The 20,783-nt window shown below is 54.2% G+C and overlaps 2 protein-coding genes and 1 pseudogene across 5 annotated transcripts; 2 read left to right on the forward strand and 1 right to left on the reverse strand.

The window, feature by feature from the left end:
- The first annotated feature begins 4,954 nt into the window (after positions 1-4,954).
- Eif4e1b (eukaryotic translation initiation factor 4E family member 1B) lies at positions 4,955-7,001 on the forward strand. The gene is made up of 4 exons (XM_020162813.2): positions 4,955-5,096; positions 5,956-6,069; positions 6,163-6,302; positions 6,887-7,001. Exons 1-4 carry the CDS (start codon positions 5,034-5,036, stop codon positions 6,999-7,001), a joined length of 432 nt encoding a protein of 143 aa, XP_020018402.2. The 5' UTR covers positions 4,955-5,033.
- Positions 7,002-9,356: 2,355 nt separating this feature from the next.
- Positions 9,357-20,352, forward strand: Tspan17 (tetraspanin 17). Of its 4 annotated transcripts, none has more exons than XM_074058715.1 (9): positions 9,357-9,605; positions 12,617-12,667; positions 12,762-12,908; positions 14,036-14,206; positions 16,684-16,809; positions 17,465-17,512; positions 18,044-18,160; positions 18,239-18,301; positions 18,882-20,352. In XM_074058715.1, exons 1-9 carry the CDS (start codon positions 9,519-9,521, stop codon positions 18,990-18,992), a joined length of 921 nt encoding a protein of 306 aa, XP_073914816.1. In that variant the 5' UTR covers positions 9,357-9,518; the 3' UTR covers positions 18,993-20,352. The 4 variants fall into 4 exon arrangements, with proteins under 4 accessions (XP_073914816.1, XP_020018387.1, XP_020018386.1 ...); XM_020162797.2 differs by having other exon boundaries at positions 9,359-9,605; positions 18,239-18,300; positions 18,776-18,904; XM_020162796.2 differs by having other exon boundaries at positions 9,360-9,605; positions 18,239-18,300; positions 18,850-20,352.
- Positions 14,812-14,893, reverse strand: LOC141418408 (small nucleolar RNA U13; annotated as a pseudogene).
- Positions 20,353-20,783: the final 431 nt, after the last annotated feature.

The following is a 20,783-nucleotide window of genomic DNA, read 5'->3' on the forward strand; positions in this document are numbered from 1 at the left end:
GGCCCCGAGGCAGGATGGAGCCTGACCTATTTGAAGAACTGTGCTCTTAGGACACTGTGAGGCTGGATCATGCAGGCTGTGATCCTGACCTTTGGATCACATCCTGGGTGTCTCAGAGGGCTCTAAATAAATAAGTGATCAGACGATCCCTCAGAGGTAGGTGGAGAATGTTCTGAAAGGAGGCAAGAGTGGAAGCTAGGGGAATGGTCACAAAGACTCATTCAAGCTAGGTGCTGGTGCTCACAGCTGTAATCTCAGCTACTCAGGAGGCAGTGCTCAGGAGGATCAAGGTTCAAAGCCAGACCAGTGAATTAATTCAAGATGCCCTATCTTGAAAAACCCCATCACAAAAAAGGGCTGGTGGAGTGGCTCAAGGTGTAGGTCCTGAGTTCAAACCCTAGTACCGAAAAAAAAAAAAAAAAGACTAAGGCCTGAGGTGGGGACAGTGGGAGGGGGCAAGGAACAGGCAGATGAGAGCGTTTTGGGACAGAATGGCAGAGTTGGGCTTAAGAGACCCACCAAGATGTTCCCCATTGACAAGCCACAGTGGGCGTTGTGTAGTCCAGGCTCAGGCCAGGACTCCAACACAGCTGAGACCAGGCCAGGTCTCCTTGGGGAGGGTCCTTCCTCTCTTTCTCCATCAAATCGACATTCACGATTGCCCCCCAAACCTGGGCCTCCTCCTGTGTGGCCTCCATCTGAACCCCTCCGCTCCTGTCTTGGAGTGGGCCGTGTCCCCCCTGCTTTGCATTTGAGCCCAGGGTCAGTCGTTTCAGGCCAGGGCTCACGACTCTGGCAGCTTTTACTTCCTGTGTCCTGGGATGCGTCATGTCCTGGGCACCCTTGCTGTGAGGAAGCCAAGCAGCCCCTCAGAGGCCACCCAGAGCCACCCAGCCGGAAGTCCCCAGCTGAGGTTCCAGCTGGCAGCCAGCACCAACTGCCCCAGCTGTGGGTGACAGATGCCTCCAGCTGTCAGATGAGCCGGCCCGCCTGGTGATGCCCAAATAACAGAGTTGTGAACAAAATGCAGGAATTAAAGTCTATGATTATTAGAGGGGTTGTGCATGTGACCTGTCATCCCTTTTCTTTTTCCCTGGGCACTGAGGATTGAGCCTAGGGCCTTGCATATGCTAAGCAAGCACTCATCCACTCAAGCTACACCCCAGTCTTTTTGTTTTTAGTTTGTTTTTTGTCTGGCCAGCTTTGGATGTGACCTTCTGAGTAGCTGGGATTACAGGCACGCACTACCATGCTCAGCTAGATTTCTTTATTTTGCAGTACTGGGAGCTGAACCCAGTGTGAGGGTTCACCTGAGCTATGTCCCAGATGTTTTCTTTTTCAATACCTCATAAACCATCTCCATCTTCTCTGCCCCCATCTGTCACCTGGACACACATTAGCATCCTGATCAATGTCCTCCCACTCACTCTTGAAACTGCAGGCTTCTACAAGGTGTCCAGAGAACCTGCACATGGGATTGCCTCCCGGCCCTGCTGCACCCACTGGAAGCACTCGGTGGTCTCCCGCTGCTGCTAGGATCAAGACTTACCCATCTCCTCCCCCATGGATCCCTTCTCTTTTTGCAGTACCCCATGCTCCTTTGCCTCAGGGCTTTTTTTTTTTTTCCGGTATTGGGATTCGAACTCAGCCTACACTTTGAGCCACTCCACCAGCCCTTTTTTGTGAAGGGTATTTTCGAGATTGGGTCTTGCAAACTATTAGCCTGGGCTGGCTTTGAACCATGATCCTCCTGATCTCTGCTTCCTCACAGGCATGAGCCACTGGCGCCCAGCTACCTCAGGGTTTTTGCACATACACTGCGGCTCCCACTCCCTGCAGCGCCCACCTCACCCTCCTAGTTTCCTCTCCCTCCCACCTTAGGTCTCAGTTCAGTTCAGGGAACGAATTGCCTCTAATGCAGAGGTTTTCAAAACGGAGTCCTCACCAGCATCATTAGGGACCTGGCTAGAAGTGCAAATCTCAGGCTGGAGCCCAGACCTATGGAGTCAGAAACCAGGAAGGACCAGCAGTGTGTTTAATAAGCCCTGCCCGCTGCTCTGATCCGTGTCCCTGAGAACTGGTGCTCAAAGCCCCAGTTCAGGCTGGTGGAGTGACTCAAGTGGTAGAGTGCCTGTGTAGCAAGCATGAAGCCCTGAGTTCAAATCCTAGTACTGCCAAAAAAAAAAAAAAGCAAAAATAAAGCCCCAGTTCAGGAACTGGACTTTCTCCTATCCCAGAATTCCTTTCTTTCAGGTCTTTGGGAGGTCATGTGATTAGTGTCACCCCCTCTGACAAAGCAGAGGCTACTCTTTTTTTTTTTTTTGGTGGAACTGAGATTTGAACTCAGGGCTTCATACTTCTTTGTTTTTTTTAATTTTCCAGTAGTCCTGGAGATGGAACCCAGGGTCTCGGCTACACTGGCTACATCCCAGCCCTCATCCATCATTCAGCTTTGCATCCTGGGCCCCCAGTCCTGCTCCTGGCAAATGCCAGGGTGAGGTTAAGAATGTGGACTGAGCAAATGTTGACTGTCAGCCTCCAGCTGATGATGGACTCCCCCTGGTGTGGGAATGAAGGGGCTGTGCCTGTGAGTCCTGAGCCAGGCCTTATTTTTACCTTGTGGACCTGACGTGATTCACATCACCTGATGCGACAAGGTTCTGAGGCATGTGCTAATATTCCATTGTATGGATGGGGAAACTGAGGCTCAGCCAGTTCAGCAACCTGACTGAGGTCAGGATAGGGCAGGACTTGAACCCAGATTGTATGACTGTGCTTCACAGTTGATGCCTGGGTGGAGAATGCTCAGATGGGGCAAGAATGGTGGGACCGTGTGGGGCTTTTTGTGCATTTCCTCAGGGCAGCCCCGTGACAGATGGGGACCTGTGAGGCCCAGGGCCTGGTGGTGCTGGACAAAGTGGATGCTGTAATATAAAACCTCCCTCTCACAATAAACACCCCCCCCTGCCCCGTCCTGTATAACTACTGTATACTAAAAAAAACATTTTTGAAAAAGCCAGGCATGGTGGTTCACGCCTGTAATCCTAGCTACGTGGAAAGCTGAGATCAGGTGGACCGTGATTCGGGACCAGCCTGCGCAAATAGTTCGTGAGACCCCACCTCCAAAATAACCAGAGCAAAATGGACTGGAGGTGTGGCTTCAGGCTGCTTTGCAAGCTTGAAGCCCTGAGTTCAAAGCTCAGTCCCACCCTCCCCCCCAAAAAAAGTTAAAAAAAATAACCGAAGCAAAAAGGGTTGGTGGAGTGACTCAAGTGGTAGAGCACCTGCCTAGCAAGTGCAAGGCCCCAAGTTCAAACCCCAGTACTGCCCCCCGCCAAAAAGACAAAATTAGATCATTCAAACAAATGAACAAAAAACCCTCCTTCTTCCTAAATGGTAGCAAATGGTTTATACTTAAAAAGCCTCAGATGTTTTGAGAGACCAGATAAAAGCCCAAGCCGATGGCGGTGGGTGGCCAACAGGAGGGGTGAGTGGCTACAGATGGATGGCCCATGGCAATGGCAGTGTTGCTGCTGTGGCCATCTGTGGGTGGTCTGCTCTAAATTCAGGGGCTACTCCCAACAGGATGCAGACACCACTTTCCCTAAGGACAGAGACTAAATATTGACCCTTCATTTCTGAAGGCAGACCCACTGCGAGAGGCTGGGTCTACCTTGTCACAGCTGTGTCGTGAGCCCTGCCTCAAAAGGCACTCCGTAAATACCCACGTACACATGGGAGGATTCTGCTAAGCTGCCCCTCGCTCTCCGGCCCTGCACAGGTGGGGCTGGTGGGTGCTGGTGGGTTAAAAGCCAGCAGCTGTGGTTTGCTAGATGCTGGGTTCCAGTGGAGATTGAGTGTTGGCATGGCTACCTCCAGCCCTGTAAGTCCCTCTGCCTGTCTCTTCTGAAGCAAGTGACCAGCTAGGGTACACAGTGGGTGTGGGGGCAGCCAGGGCTTACGGTCCACCCTAATTCCTTTCTTTGGTCAGGCAGGCAGAGCTGAGGATGGAATCCCAAAGTGGAAGGAGGAAAAAGAGAAGAAGGAGGAAAAGAAAGAGCAAGAGGAGGCAGCCATGGGGGAGTCCATAGGAGAGGAGGCTCTGAGTGTTCCCAGGACTCTGAGGGGGAAGGCCCACAGTGAGAACCGCAGGGAGGCCAAGATAGAGTTGCACCCCCTGCAGAACAGGTAGGTGGGGGGCTGCAGCATTGAACACAGACCTCTGCTGTCAGGCCACTCTCCATGCTTGCTGGCTGCATGGCCTTGGGTGACCCTTCCTCTCTCACTCCTCCCCCAATGCCCTTCAGTCACCTTGGGGAGGGTGTCTGTGCCCCAAATCCTATCTCCTAATTTGTCCTTGAAGGGGAGGCCCTCTGCTTCCTCTCCCCCACCAGGTGGGCTCTGTGGTTCTTCAAGAATGACCGCAGCCGGGCCTGGCAGGACAATCTGCACTTGGTCGCCAAGGTTGACACTGTGGAGGACTTCTGGGGGTGAGTGCCTACCCTCAGGGGGCTGGAGCTAGGACTCTACTTGCTATGCTGCTATAGCACCCTCCTAGGGGCCTTTCAGCCTTTGTTGAGGGCTGGGGATTGGTAGGTGCCAGCCAGAGGGCACAGCCACCCCCTGGAGGCGACCTGGGGAGTGAGAGAAGCAGGTGTGGACCCTGGCTGCCAAGGTCTATGGCTCTGTGGCCTGCACAACTTCCTTCCCTTGCTGAACCCAGCAGAAAGGTGAGGGTTCGGCTGCCTTGGTGGTGTCTTGTGCATGATAATGGGGGAGATCTGAGAAGTGAGGCATAGCCCTATGATAGGCTCCAGCCGGGCTCCAGGGTCCCCAGGTGCAGCTTCGTTGGGTTTGAGGCCAGAAGGGGACACACAACAGAATTCCAGGCTGCAGGGCCAGGCTGAGAAGAAGCTGGAAGGTGTGAACAGTGTGGCAAGGGCTTGGTGAGGAGTCAGAAGATCAAGGTCACTGGACCAGGCTCTTCAAAGACATGGCTCCCGTGTTGGGTGGGCTCTCTCTTTCTCTCTAGGATGTACAGTCACATCCAGCTGGCCAGTAAGCTCTCTTCTGGCTGCGACTATGCCCTGTTCAAGGTAAGCTCGGCTCCAGTGCCCCCTCCCCCAAAGGGCCAGGGGAAGGGACTGATTGTCTCAGCTTCTCCCTTTTGGGGGGCTGTGGGGTGGGCTCTCAGGGCAGAGGTTAGTTCTCATTGGAGGAACTGATGTACAGAAACCTGGATGGACAAAGTGTCAAGCCTGAGCTGTGCCTTGAAGACAGCTTGCAAGTGTCTGGCCGGATTACTTGGGAAGTGGAGATGGGAGGTTGTCAGTTTGAGGGAAGCCCGGGCAAAAAGCATGAGACTGTATCTGAAAAAACAAAGCACAAGTAAAAAAGGGCGGGGACAGGACTCAAATGGTAGGGCACCTAGCAAATGGAAGGTCTTGAGTTCAAAGCCCAGTACCACCAGAAAAGAGATCTGGAAGAGGGCGGAGCATCGAGGAAGTTGCCTTGCTCCTGAACGAGGCACCAGCGTCAGAACTGCCCAGGGACACTCCTTATGTCCAGCCCCATTCCTGGTGACATCAACACTAAGGGGTTTCCCCAAGTGACTTCTGCCCAGTGAGTTTGGGGCCCACGTAGTCAAGCCTGGGATATCTACCCTTGTACATGGCTCCCTGAAGCCCCACCCCCACCCAATTGAAACTCCTGTCTTAGGGAATTTGGTTCAGGGACAAGGCTGTAGCAGGTTGACAGTAGTGGGACTCAGGACTGTGGGGCTCGGAGGGGGTCTGCTGGGTTGTGTGGTTGTGGTGGCTTCTATGAGGGGACAAGGGTAAGACAGAAGCTGGCCCGTGTAGGGCTGGGCTTAGGGTATGGTCTGTGTATGCAAAGGAAGTGGGGTCCCCACTTCCCTTTGAATAAAGGGAGGCATTTGACTGCCCCCCACCATAGGATGGCATCCAGCCCATGTGGGAGGATGGCAGAAACAAGCGAGGTGGCCGCTGGCTGGTCAGTCTGGCCAAGCAGCAGCGCCACATCGAGCTGGACCGGCTGTGGCTAGAGACGGTGAGTGGTGGAGCTGGGGAGGAGGCTGGTAGGGGTGGCAGGGCAGCCCCTGTGCCCCAGCCGGATGTATCACCATCCCTGCTTCGGGTACAGTTGCTGTGTCTGATTGGAGAGAGCTTTGAGGAGCATGGCAGGGAGGTGTGTGGGGCCGTCATCAACATCCGCACCAAAGGGGACAAAATTGCTGTGTGGACGAGTGAGGCAGAGAACCAGGCTGCCGTGCTGCACATAGGGTAGGGGCATCTTTGGTGGCGGTGGGGACAGAGTAGGGAGCTTGTCTCTTCGGGAGGGTGGCTTGGATTGCAAGGGAGACCACTAGAGCTCTCTGTACCCTTCTCCTCCCCCCCGCTTTTTTTTTTTTTTTTTTTTTTGCCGGCACAGGAGTTTGAACCCAGGGCCTCACGCTTGCTAGGCAGGTGCTCTTACTGCTTGAGCCAGTCCACCAGCCCTTTTTAGTGATGGCTTTTTCCAAGATAGGGTCTCATGACCTACTTCCCCTGGGATGGCTTGGAACTGTGATGCTCCTGATCTATGCCTTCTGAGTAACTGGGATTATAGACATGAACACTGGCACCTGATACCCTCTTCCCCTTTCTTACCCACCTGTATAAACGGGATGAGTCTAGACTTCAAACTATCTCTAGCAGAACTCTTTGCATGCAAGGGTCCTATTTTGGGTTTCCACATGGCTAAGACAAGATGTGAGAAGCTGTGGCTAGAACCACAGAGTAGGGGTTGGTGGGCAAAGGACCTGGACCTAGTCATTTCCAGGACCCTCTGCTGACTACCAGTGTTGTCTTTCCTCTGTCCTCCCCAGGCGTGTATACAAAGAGCGCCTGGGCCTTTCTATGAAGACCATTATTGGATACCAGGCCCACGCAGACACAGCCTCCAAGAGCAACTCCTTAGCCAAGAACAAGTTTGTGGTGTGAGGGGGGGGCCTTGCCACCCTCTGAGTCTGTTGCTGCTGCCAGTGTATGGGGGAAGCTGGTGTATCTGTTGTCCCTGGGCAGGACTGAGGGGAAGACGGCCTGGTTCGCACCTGCCCTGCAGTGCAAGCGAACACTTTTATTTTTTTGAGATGGGGTCTCTTGATGTTACCCGGGCTGGCCTTGAACTCCTGGGCTCAAACAATTCTCCTGAGTAGCTGTGATTACAATAGGTTGCCATCACACTCGGCTTCATAAAAGTAAAAAAGTTTTCCCTACTGGAGATTAAACCCAGGACATCATGCCTGCTAGGCAAGTGCTCTACCCCTGGCCCTTTTTTCATTTTGCTTTTGAGATAGGATCTTGTGACCTTTTTGCCTGGCCTGTCCTCAAACTTTCCATCCTACTACCTCTACCTCCTGAGTATCTGGATTACACGTGTGCACCACACCTGGCTTCATAAGGACATTTTTTAACATGAGCTGGTCCCAGGCTTAGAGGCATGTGTGATTGTAGAGGAGCAGGAAGAGCAGGCTGAGGCACTAGCTTTGCTTGTGGCCACAGGATGTTGACAGGGTGGAGGAAAGTCCTGGGTGAGACGGAAGGGGTAAGGAGGGTAGAGGAAAGTCCTGGGTGAGACGGAAGGGGTAAGGAGGGGTCAATCAAGATGACAGGAGAACCCTATTGTCTGACAGTTTCTCTGTGCCCTCTGGGCAGGGGTCCGGGCAGCCCAAGGGCCAGGCTCTTTCATTTTGAGGGAGGGGACTCAAGGCCACCGCTATTCTGAGAGCAGGAGTTCAGAGGCAGGGGGCTTTTTTTTGTGAGCACAGTGCTTAAAACCTTTATGGGTTGCCTCTGACCAGCTCTGTGTTTCTGCTCCCAACCTGGATCCTATCCTTTCTCTAGACTAGCTGTGGCTGGGTCCCTGGAGTGGGGCTGCTCTCTCTGCCTCCCACCCCAAGGGCTGGACGGTTAGAGAGAGAACGCTGTCATTTCTACAGAGATAACTGAGCAATGAAGATGGAGGAAGCCCGGCACAGCCTCTCGCATCTCATCTGTGCACAGGGCCAGCCAGCTGTCCATACTTCTCCTGCCTTAGAGCCATGCTGAAGTGGAGGTGGGCCGATAAGCCTCAAGCCCCAGGATGGGAGATGATGGGGATGGAGACCTCATCATGGCGTTTTTTTTTTTGGGGGGGGGGCGGGGATGGGGGACAGATTGGGTATTGGGGTTTGAATTCAGGATTCTACCATTTGAGCCACACCTTCAGGCTATCATCATGGTTGTTAGAGGCCAATTCACTTGATTGAAAGCTTAAGCAACCTTTCCCTGTCTGTTCTAAATAAATACTTCTGAATAAATTTGAAATTATTATTAATTTGTGGTACTGGGGCTTGAACTCAGGGCCTACACATTGAGCCATTCCAACAGCCCTTTTTTATAAAGGTTTTTTGGAGATAGTTCCCTATTGGAGATAGTTCCCTATTTGCCTGGGCTGGCTTTGAACCATTATCCTCCTGATCTCTGCATCCTGAGTAGCTAGGATTACAGGCATAAGCCACGGGCACTGGGCTTGGAATTATTAAGTAGGGCTCTAAACTTTTGAGTCAGATCCAGGCTCCTGAAAACTTGGCTCTGCCTGGTTCTGCCTTGAAGGGGCTCATGTGAGAGTCCCAGGAACCAAGGAGCCAGGCCAGGACCCAAACTAGCTTGTATGGAGGTGGTGTTGGGGGGTGGGGGTTCAAGCAACTCAGGTTTGAACCAAGAAGTGGAGGTAGGCCCAGCAAAACAGAAGCTCTATTATTCCCAGGTCCTCGTCTAGCCTGAGTTTGAGCCAGTAGCGGGTAGAGCTGAGTGAAATGCCTGTCTGACTCCATTGTAACTACAGGTGCTGTTTGTATGTTAATATGGTCACGTCCATCCTCTCACCGGAGTAGCAGTTACTCTTCCCTCGGGATGGGCTCCAGCAGTGTGGCTGTTAGTGCTAAGCCTTGCGGGGCTGGGGGATCTGGGGTGCTTCAAGCTTGCAGTCTGGTGGGTCTGAATGACTGACGTTAGGAACGGGCTGCAGCGGTAAAGTGCAGGGACTCAACGGCTGACTCCTAGAGGACCAGTCAGCAGGGGAAAGAATCCGGACTAAGTTGGGATGGGGGCGGAGCCAGGAAGAAGAAGCGGGGCTCTGAAGGATCGAGCCAGGCTGAGTCGGAAGAGGGCGGAGTCAGATCCAGGGGCGGGGCTCCGAAAGACTCGAGCAGGAGTGTGGGCGGGGCCAGAGGTAGGTTCGAATGGGAGTGGGGGCGGGGCTCCAAGGGGACCTAGCCGAGCTCCAGGCGTGGCGGTCCAAACGCTGGGGGCGGTGCTTGCGGGGCGGGCGGGGCCGGCCGCCGCTCAGTGTGGCCGCGGCCATGAAGAAGCTGCAGCCGCCGGGCTAGGCCCGGGGCCGCTGTAGCCCAGGGCGGCCCGCAGAGGGCCGAGCCCGGTCCTCGGTTCCGGTTTCCGGCCCGACGACGGCCGCTCACCATGCCTGGCAAGCACCAGCACTTCCAGGAACCCGAGGTCGGCTGCTGCGGAAAATACTTCCTGTTTAGCTTCAACATTGTCTTCTGGGTGAGCGTGGAGCGTGCTCCCAGCCCGGTGCTGGCGGCGGTGGGAGACGGGGGTCCAGATGCCTCGTAGGGGAGACCCTCCCTGCTCCGACAGATTGCGGCTCCCGGCTCCTTCCTTCCACCCCCTCGCTTCGTCCGAGGATCACCCCCGGGAGCTAGGGAGAGGCCCGGATTGCTGGGGGCGGGACCCAGCTTCGGCGCGGGTGGGGGTGGGGAGTCTCCTCAAGGCCGGGCGAAGGAGGGACCTTAGGGGCACGCTCGTAGGGGACGAACCCTACCTTTGGCTTAGCGGGTGGGAAGGAGAGGCTGGCCCACCCACGCTTCCTTGCCTCTCCAGCCCCTGGATCTGGTGCCTTGCCCTAGGCTCCTGCAAAGTTGGCCCTCCACGACGCCGGCCCGAGGGCGAGGAGAGGCCCCGGGAGAGGGAGCTCCGGTTTTGAGCCCTAGAGCTGTCCGTGGGGAACAGAATTCAACATTCCACAGCGGACCAGAGCTTAGGCTTCCGGTGGGGCGGCCCCTGCTCTGAGAAGGGAGCTGCGAGTGCCCATCCCAGGGTGGCATCTGTGCCCCTGGTCCTGCCAAGTCATCTTTCCCTTCTCCCTCGCTCTTCTCAGTCTCTGCTCCCCAGCCCTTAGGTCAGCGTGCCAAGCCTTCTCACTTGTTTGGAGCAGGACTCAGTGCCATGGTCCTCCAGCCCCTGGCCCTTGTGCGTGTGCCCGCGCGGGGTTGGGAGTGACTGGGGAGGGTAGGTTTCTTTGAGCCTCAGCAGTGCTCATTCCTGGTGGTGTGGACAACTGCAGGGAGCATGGGTGGGAAGTGGAGGCCAGGGTGTGGCCGGCCAGCTGTGAGGCCTGGGACAAGTCACCTCCCTCTCTGGGTCTTAGCTTTCAGGCTGAGGGGTGACATTGGAGTTTGCTCCTCAGGGTTGTTAGAGTAAATTAATTCTAGTGCTTTTGTGTCTTACAACTATCTTATTATTATCTGCATTGTACAGATAGGGGACTGAAGGAATAGAGATTGTCACTTACCCAGAGTCACACAGCCAGGTTGACAGCTGGTGGTGAGGCACAGCTATGAGCAAGGGGGAGCACATGTGAGAGACCCAGCTTTTCTCCGGGCTTGGGCAGCGGGTGGGCTGAGCATCTGGGCTCTGTGTTGGGGCAGCCAGCGAAGATTGGGTGAGAAGCAGGGGGTGTGTGATGGGGGAGGGGGCTGGGACATAGCTCCAGGGAAGAAAGTGCCAAGGCTGAACTGACAGGACTTGGGCCCCCTGGGGACAGGGGGAGGGTTTCAGGCTTGGGTCAAGGTGGCACAAGGGAGGGGCCTATGAAACAGGCTCAGGGATTTTTTTGCTTTCGTTTTAAGTGGACCTTGGTGTCACCTGCTTGGGACCTTGTATTTTTTCACTGCTCCTAAAGCACATTTCTTCTGTGGCCTGCTTCCAGGGTCCTGTAGGGGTCTGGTCCTTGCCTTTGCTAGGCCCTCTGCCTAGCAAAGAATACTCTTACCCTTCCTCTTCATCATCCAAACCTCAGCTGAGGTGCTCCCTTCTCCCGTTACACTTGATTTTCTTTCTTGAAAGGATCTGTTGACAAGTGATGTTTCCCTGTTTGCCCACTATTTTCCCCTGTGGTGTATGTTCCACGAGGGCTGAGAACTTGTCTGTCCCACTCCCTGGGGTATCTCCAGCACTTGGAACAGTGCCTGGAACACCAAGGTGTTTGTGACCAGAGAGTGGACGTGGAGGACTGGAATCAGGGAGAAGTGTGGGTAGAAATCAGCAGGTGCCACTGTCATGTTAGAATGGAAAGTGAGTGTGAAGAGGAGGAAGGGCAGGAGGCTGAGGTTGGAAGCCCAGTGGGGAGGGGACACCTGAGTGTCTGAAAAGCAGCAGGGAGAGGCACGGGGAGTGAGTTAACCAGAGAAAGGCTATTTGGTTGCCAGACTGTAGGCTAGGGGCAGATCGGGTGGGGAGAGACAGGAAAAGTGGTATTTTATGGCACATCACCAGACCCAGCATGGGAGAGGGAAGGGAAGACATTTTCAGAGAGTACCAGAAGGGCGGTTCAGGGTGGAGCTGACAGTGTCTCTCCACCCTGGTGGAGTTTCTTCCTCTGAGACTGCATGTCCAAGGACCTGCCCAGGATCATGACACAATGTCAAGGTCGCTGGCCTTCCCAGCAAAGAATTGATCCTCACAGATGAGGACAGTGCAGGGGACATTGGGACTGCCCAGGTGGAGTGTTTAGAAGGCACACGTCACTGCGGCCAGATATTTTCTAGGGCCAGTCGGGTCTCCTCAGCAGGATCTTACCTAGAACTGTCCTTCTTAACTCAGAAGTTGAAGTTGAGGTTAAGATGGTGGGGTAGTGCTCTATCCCCAGCCACGCACACGCACGCACACACACACGCACACACGACAGAACAAAGATGGTGGGATGGCATGGAGGGCGTTGAGAGTAGAATGGCAATCACAGTTGCAGGCAGCAGGAGGATGGGGGAAGGGCCAGAGAGACAGCGAGCTCTCTGAACTTGAGCATGGGCCTGGAGTGGGAGCCAGGCTCAGTATGCTGCTGTGCAGAATTGTCTCAGCCATTCTCTGCTCTACTATTTTTCTTTTTTGCCGAACTAGGGTTTGAACTCAGGGCCTTCACCTTGAGCCACTCCACCAGACCTTTTTTGTGATGGGTTTTTTCGAGATAGAGTCTGCTGAATTATTTCCCCAGGCTGGCTTTGAACTTCCATCCTTCCTGAGTAGCTAGGGTTACATGCATGAGCCACTGGAGCCCGGCTTCCGCCCCACTTTTAAGCCCCAGGAAAGGACCCTGTTGTCTGTCCCATGACTGGGGTGGCTTCAGTCCTCCGGGCTGTCCTGTGGGGAGAAGGTGAACAGGACCCCAGATCCCATTCACATCCATGCCTCTCTTCCTCATTCCTCTTGCCTTCCTGGGGAAGGATAAGGGAAGGTCCTGCTGGTGTCCAGCCCTGAGCTCTTTGTCACTCTTCTTACAGGTTCTGGGAGCCCTGTTCCTGGCCATCGGCCTCTGGGCCTGGGGCGAGAAGGTAAGCTATTGGGGTAAAGCATGGGGCCACCTGAGGGGTGAGACAGCGGGAAGGGAAGGTCACCCCTCACATCTGCCTCTGCTCCCCTGCACAGGGTGTCCTCTCCAACATCTCGGCACTGACAGACCTGGGAGGCCTTGACCCTGTATGGCTGTTTGTGGTGGTTGGTGGCGTCATGTCAGTGTTGGGCTTTGCTGGCTGCATTGGGGCCCTTCGGGAAAACACCTTCCTGCTCAAGTTTGTAAGTCCTCCCCAGTGGCACTGGGGACCCCAACCTCTTTTCTATCTAGTTCTTTTTTTTTTTTTGGTGGTACTAGGGTTTGAACTCAGGACCTCACGCTTGCTAGACAGGCGCTCTACCACTTGAGCCACTCCACCGGCCTGCCATCTTGTTCTTGCAATAAAATAAGTGATGGGGTAGCTTATTGTTACTCAGGGTCCCTTCTGTTCTTGATGACCAAAACCCAGTACCTAAGCACAGAAGCCACTAGTCATTGGCTTAGGTGAAAAAGGTGGCGTCACATTGGCCATTGTATTTGAATACAGGGGTTGCCAGTATCACTTGGCCAGGTCCTGTTTTCCAGTTCTGCTCCTTCTGGGTTGGCTCCAGTCCTTTGGGGTATACTGGTGCTCTGGAAGGGGTGCTGTCCTCATCCTGTACTCCCTTCCCCCAGGAGATCCTCCTGGAGGCACTTTTCTCCCAACTCTTCTGCCAGAGGCTTTAATTGCATCTCCTTGGCTCTGATTGGTCATCTCTGGATCAATCCCTGTAGGCTGGGAGGTAGTGCTCCGATTGGTAGGCTGGTGACACACACCCATCCTGGGTATATGGGAGTGGGGATTGAGGTGGAGGTGGCTCCATCCAAAACCTGGAACCATTCACCAGTGGCTCACGCCTGTAATCCTAGCTACTCAGGAAGCAGAGATCAGGAGGAAGCCAGCCCAGGAAAATAGTCCATGAGACCCTATCTTGAAAAAACCCTTCATAAGGCATAGGCCCTTAGTTCAAGCCACAGTACTGAAACAAACAAACAAACCCTGGAACTGAAGGGATGCATGGAGAGTGGTTTCTTAAGAAAGCAGATGTAACCAGACTTGGGGTGGAGAGATAAGAACAGTGCTGCCTTTTAAACATAAAATGGCACTAAAGGGGCAGGAAGTGAGCACAGTGGTAGAGCATTTGCCTAGCCTGCACACACCCTAGCCCTGCCGGGAAGGAGTGGGAAGTAAGCAGTACTAAAATTACTGACAGGGATTGGGGACTCTGGTCTTCCTTCCGTCTTGGTGGAGGGAAGGGGGGAGCTGTGCCCTGTGCACCTCAAGAGCCATGTGTCTTCAGTGCCCACTATTTGTATGCCTCCAACCTAGTTCTCTGTGTTCCTCGGCCTCATCTTCTTCCTGGAGCTGACAACAGGGATCCTGGCCTTTGTCTTCAAGGACTGGATTCGAGACCAGCTCAACCTCTTCATCAACAACAACGTCAAGGCCTACCGAGATGACATTGACCTCCAAAACCTCATCGACTTTGCTCAGGAATATGTGAGTGCAGCGTCCAGCACTGGCCACCTGCAGGAGATCCCTGACAGACACCCAGACCAAGCAGGTCCTAGGGAAGGGACCTAGGAGTCCTCCCATTGCAGGAAAAGCCAGCTTCTGGTGGCCCCACGGGGCCCCATGTGCCCAGCCTTATAGGAACACAGGCCTGTGGAATAGATGCTAGAGGCCCCCAACTGGCAGCTCCCTGGCTAAGGCTTATGCCACACGAAGATGGAAGAAGTTTGACATATAAATACAGATTATCCCTTCTGCCAAACCCTGGGCCCAGAGTATTAACTCTTACTGGAAGAGGGACTCTGTTTGCCACTGTCCCCAACACTCTGTTTTATTATATCTGCCAACTCTGTCCTCTCATTTATATTACGGTCCCTCATCACTTAATGACAGAGACACGTTCAGAGAAATGCAGTGCTAGATGATTCTGTCATTGTGGGGACGTCACAGAGGGCACTTACACAATGGTCTAAGGTCAATCTGAGCAAAGCGTCTCAATGACATCAACAGATTCAGTAAACATGAGACGGACGAGGCTGTTGTCAGCTAACATGGCACGCTGTTTGACAGTAAACTTTTTTTTTCTCAGTTCATATCAGAAGGGTAATGTGCTATGTAACAAGGTTTGAAGGAGGCACATGTCATGCATGTCACACTTACAAACCAAAAAAGGATTCTTTTTTTTTTTCTTCTGAGACAGTCTTGCTATGTTGTCCAGGCTGACCTCGAACTCCTTAGTTCAGTGATTCTTCTGCCTCAGCCTCTGGAGTAGCTGGATTATAGTTGTCCAGCGCCACCACACTGGACTTAAAACAGTTTTTTATAATTAGGAGGCCACTTTAACAAAAGTATAATATGGTAAATACAGAACCAGTAGCATAGTGGTTATCCTCATCAGGTACTGTGGACTGTACAAATGTGGGTGGTACCCTTTTTTTTTGTAATTTATTGTTTGTGCTACACTTTTATATGACTGGCAGTGGTGTGGGTTTACACCATAAACACAGGAGTGAGGCATTGCGCTGAAATGTCACAGCAGCTGTGACTTCAGTAGGTAAGAGGAATTTTCTGCTCTGTTAGAACCTTCCGGAGCCCCCATCGTTGACTAAAGCATTGCTCTGCCGTGCGTGGCTGTATTTGTTTGGACTGTGAATATAGTTTGAGGCTCCATAGCAGCTCTGTCCTCCCACTTGCAAACTTAATTCCTGTGAAGAAGCAGCCAGAAGACAGTCCCCGAAACCTGAGCTGCCTCCCCGCTGCGTGTTCTTGCCCAATCACACCCACACAGGGTCACGCACTTACCACCACACCCGGTTACACTCAGAGCCACACATCTTGTGCCACCCACCTCCAAGAACGGGCTCTGAGACACGGCTGAGGCAGATGTGTAGCTGAGTTCCCTGTGCTTTGTTTCTTGTACCTGGAATTGTGCCAGGCCTGCCATGTGCCAGCCCCTGGGTCAGGCTCCAGGAACTCTGTGATTTAAAAAGGTGAAGGCTATTTTCTTAGGGTCACAGTCAGCAAGAAGACAGGTGATAAACAAGAAAAATAGACAGGTGTGTGTATGAGAAATTACAACCTGTGGTAAGGGCTGAAATAGAAAAGGTGGAGAAAGGAAGGTTTAACTGGTGCCCTCGGGCCTGCGTGGTGACCTGGAAGCTCCCAGGAGAGGAGGAGGAGCGATGGTTTTGGGGAAGCAGGGCTCTACTGATGGACCAGGAGCCAGGTGAGCTGTGTTCTGGGGCCTGCACCTGCAGAGTCACCTGCCTTCCATCCCCAGCTTGTCTTTCGAGGCGGTCCTGCTCTTCAGCTCCCCTAGCCCTCAAGAGCTGGCTCTCCTGCAGTTGTGTGTCTCCCTTTCAGTGAAGGCTGCACTCTCCCATTTCACCACTGAACTGTAAGCTCCTTGGTTCATAGCAGACTCGTTCTTGCCATTATCCCTACCTGGGGAGGCCAGGAGGACGCTCTGGGAGATGCTATGGATCATGGAGTGATGGAAGTGGACTGGAATGGCTGGGGACATGACTGTGAAGAGGGAAGGTTTTGGGATCCTGGGGCAAGGGTGGGAGACCCAGTGTGGGCATGGGGCTAGGGTGCTGCTGTTCCCTCGGGGCTTGGCCTTGTCCTGCTCCTCAGGGAGGTCCAGAAGAAGCCTTGATCCCCAGTATGTCTTCATCGCTTCCCTCCCTTTTCTAGCCTCTCCTGGGTTGGGGGGTGCAAACTGCACCCCACTACTCCCTCCAGCCTGGAACTCTTAAGCTCCTGCTCACTGTGGTCCCCTCAGGCTTCCTGTGGGTGGGAATGTTCCCTTTCCCCCACCCCCCGGCTTGGCTCTCTAGACCTCTCCCACACCCTCTCTCCTGCAGCTGGGCTTGTCCCCAAACAAGACAAGGTTCCTGGGTGGGTCTGGTTGCCAGCCACTGCCTGGCTCACCCAGATCCCTCTTCCATGTGCCCCCCATGCAGTGGTCTTGCTGTGGAGCCCGAGGGCCCAATGACTGGAACCTCAATATCTACTTCAACTGCACTGACTTGAACCCCAGCCGGGAGCGTTGCGGGGTGCCCTTCTCCTGCTGCGTCAGGGACCCTGCGGTGAGCCGGTTGTGTGAGCGGGTGGATATAGCGGGTGCTGACCTTTCTGGGAGAACCCCGCCATCAGGCCCCACTAGCTCTGCCCTGCCCTGGGTATGAATGCCAGTGGCGTTGTTTCTTGGGGAGTATGTCTGTGGCACACTGAGGCTCCCTGGAACCAGGGCTGCTGTCCCTCTTCTCCAAGCCTGTTTGCTTATAGCAGCAGGTCCCCTAGGATGGGGACCAGCCCGAGGCCTCACAGCACTGTGTTTTCCACTAAACACAGCTCCAGGCAATGTGTGCTTCCAGCTGGCTTGAAGTTGGCAAGGGGTTGGCATCCATCTCGGTCATGGGTGTGCGGCAGGGGTCTCACCAGGCCACCGTGCTGGCTGGGAAGAGACAGGCGGTTCTGGCTGTTAGGGCTTTTTCCAGGACAGATTCTGTTCACAGTGAGCAGTGACACTTCATCTGGATTCCAAGGGCCACGTGTCTCTCTGTTGCTTAGCAGGAGGCAGGTCCGAGCTGGAGTTTGCAGTCATATTCCCGGTGTCAAGGAGAAAGGCATGGGTGCTCAGGGAGCCTCTGTTCCCATCTCCTTCCCCAAGGAGGAGAAACCATTGCAGTGCCTGGGCCCCATTTCCTGGACTACTCCTTACCACATTACTTGTTCCCTCAGGAAGATGTCCTCAATACCCAGTGTGGCTATGATATCCGGCTCAAGCTGGTGAGAGGATGGGGACAGGGCTGAGGGTAGCCGGGGCCACTGGGAGGATGGGCCTCTAGAAGCTCCTGCGGAAGGCCTCAGGGATTCTGCGGAGAGGGTTTCTGAGGCCTTGCGACTGGGGAAGTAGGCCTGTGGGTGGTGGGGTTGCTCCTCCTACCTGGGTGTGGCTGGCATTGCCCTAGACCTTGCATTGCCTCTCGAGGAGTGGAGAGAGGGACAGTCTCATGGGTGCACAAATACGGACCGTCCCGTGAGTTTTAGCTGAGGACTCGGAAGGTGATAAGATTGGGTGTGGGCTGTCAGGGAAGATGACAGAATCAGGGCTGGGTGGTCAAAGAAGATTTCTCTGCAGAAGACATTCATGCTGAGATGCCACAGAGAAAGAGCCAGCTGTGCAAAGGCCCTGTGGTAGAGCTCCGGGTCACAGACACTGCAGGGAAGGACCCTGGGGCAGGGGTGCGTTTGGCAAACTGGAGGGGAGGAGGAGCCGGTCTGAGATGAGGCTCAAGCTTGGTGTCTGTGTGCTCTTAGGAGCTAGAGCAGCAGGGCTCCATCCACACCAAAGGCTGCGTGGGCCAGTTTGAGAAGTGGCTGCAGGACAACCTTATCATTGTGGCTGGGGTCTTCGTGGGCATCGCCCTCCTCCAGGTACTGCCACAGCCCTGCCTGCCCCGTGCACCTTGCCCAGGCTGGCCTCCCTTCTCTCACCTGCCCTCTGTCTTGCAGATATTTGGCATCTGCCTGGCGCAGAACCTCGTGAGTGACATCAAGGCAGTAAAGGCCAACTGGTGAGGATGCCATGGGCTACGGCCACACATGTGGTCTACCCAGGCCTCTGGTGGGGCCCTCAGGACCCACTACTGTGCTCATGATGAGCAAAGCTACAGGTGTCTGCTTGGACCTGAGACCCCGAGGCAACCTTGAGCATGGTGCACCGTCTCCCACAAAGGGGGCCGTGGCAGCTCTGCCTGGCTGTTTGGGGCTCTGTCCATGGAGTAGGGGTGGGGTGGTGTGTGTGTACAAACACACAGGGGAGCCACTGCCTCCGCTGCTTTTGGGGTGGTGGGCTCTCCAGGGAACTAGGGAGGGTGCAGCCAGGTGGGCAGGAGGTACTGTGATGTACAGGTCTGTGTCCCCCTGGCCCACACTGGGACAGCGTTTTCTGCATGGCTGTTTGGGGTGGGCTTTGGGGCCTGCTGTTGCCCAGCCACTGCCTGATGCAGTTTCAAGCTCTCTTCTCTACTGTGACCTTGAACCTGCCAGGAACCCACCTCTGCCTCAGCGTCCCAGACTCTGAAATGGGCCCAAGAATGTTCTCTCTCTTGCTTGCCTCTCAGGATCAAACATGATGATGGCTACAAACTACTCAAATAAACAAAACTTTGAAAACCACTGGCTCAGGCCCACCATCTTGGAGGTTCTGTCTGCAGTGGGCCTCAACAGAGCTAACTTGCCCCCTGGCCCAGACCCAGCCTCCTGACAAGCTTTCTTAGGCTTGGATAGTTTATACCTTTTTTACAAAATTGGCATATTCCACTTGAAAGTCCAGCTTCCTGCTCCCCTGAAGAATAGTCACCTGGCTATACCAGTTCTTTAGTGGTAATGCCACCCAGGATACAAGCTTCAGTGGTCACTGAGGTCCTGCCTGGCCTGTTCTCACCTAAGTGCTCTGCCTGGCCCCTGTGGGCTGGGCGTTGCTCCCCACCCAACCTCTGTGGATTACTCCTGCAAATCCCACAAGGCTGCTGTGGCCGAGCCTCAAGCAAGTCACAGGATGTGAAGACTGGGGAGGCTGGACCCTGCCCGAAGAGGCCAGCCCTGCTGGGAACCGAGGTGCGTGCCTGAACGCCCAGGACAGTGACTTGAATGGTGGGATGGGGGGTCAAGAAGATTTGGCAAAAGAAGTAGCTGGAAGCCTAAGGCTTAGTACCCACGAAGTTTTGGGGGGCAATGGATGGATGGTTCTATAGGTTTAGTTCACGGCTTTCCCCATGACCTGCAACGCTGCATTGTGGCCACCAGAGGGCGCGCCAGCACTGCATTCCCTGGGTCTGGCTTTAGGTTCAGTCCAGGGCTTACCTTGCTTAGCACTTTCAGGTTGGTAGAACTTGAACTTCTAAAGGAGCAAACCAGCCCAGGTGAGCAGTTTGGCTGCTTCCCTCAGCTTGCCTCTTATCAGCCACATGCAGGGGAATGTGTGGGATGACCCTGCCCGGCCCCCTCAGACCTGAATGTGAGAAGGGGTGGGCTGTTCAGAGGTCCCAGCTCAGATGAATGAATGAAGTAGATATTTGACTGCTGAAGTCTGTACCACTTTGACTTGACTGCTGTTAACTGGAGACTGGATGGAGAGAGCTTTGTAACAAAGGAAACATGCCTTGGGGAACAATAGGATGCAGTGGGGACTGTGCCAAAACAGACTGCTGTCTGATTTGGCAAGTCTGTTCACTTGTAGCTAATGGCTGTGAGGTGGGGATGCAGGTCTGACAGACATCAGAAATCCCAGGGAGCCAGAAATGCAGGTTCTCTTGTGAATTATGCAGATTTTTAAGTTGTTGGTAACTAAAAATTCTGCAAACTGAACAACAAGCATGGTGCCCAGTTTTGGCCCCTGTGGTGCTGTGACCAGAACAGTCACCCTCTGGGGCCTGGCTGCTCAGCCATTCAGGGATGCTGGGAGCTGCAGGCAGGTGGGCTGGGTGTGGGCAGGATCCCCACAGCAGACATCACTGCTCTGTGGCACAGGCCAGGCAGCGCCCTGGCTTACTAATCGGTAGTGGCCGTGGGTGGTTGTACTTGCTACAATAAATGCAGCTGAAGGATGGTGCCTGTGGCTTGTATCTTCTAGTTTCAAGTGCCTTCACTTTATTTTCTCCTCCCACTCTCACAACACCCCTGTGAATTGTAGTTTGTTTTCCTGATGAGTGGGGAGGGAGGCAGCCTGGAGCACACAGCTGCCAGGAGGCACACGGATCTCTCCCCTCGTGCTGAACCTGTCTTGCCTTCTCCACGCATCTGGGGGAAACCCGTGTGTACTCAAAGTATTAACCAATAAGGGATATAAGGCAGTCTTCACTCCCCCAGGATGAGTCAACAATCTGCTTAGGTGCTGGAGATGGGAGGAGAAGGGTAAGGTCCCCACCCTGTGTTTTCATGGGGAGACAAGCAAACACATATTTTTAAAATACTTGCTATAAAGAAACCAAGTGACTGCTAGGAGCCTGGGACAAGGGGCAGGAGAAAGGTTGCCATCTCTGGTGGGGGCAGTGTT

This window comes from Castor canadensis, chromosome 16 (assembly GCF_047511655.1).
Source record: "Castor canadensis chromosome 16, mCasCan1.hap1v2, whole genome shotgun sequence".
Lineage (NCBI taxonomy): Eukaryota > Metazoa > Chordata > Mammalia > Rodentia > Castoridae > Castor > Castor canadensis.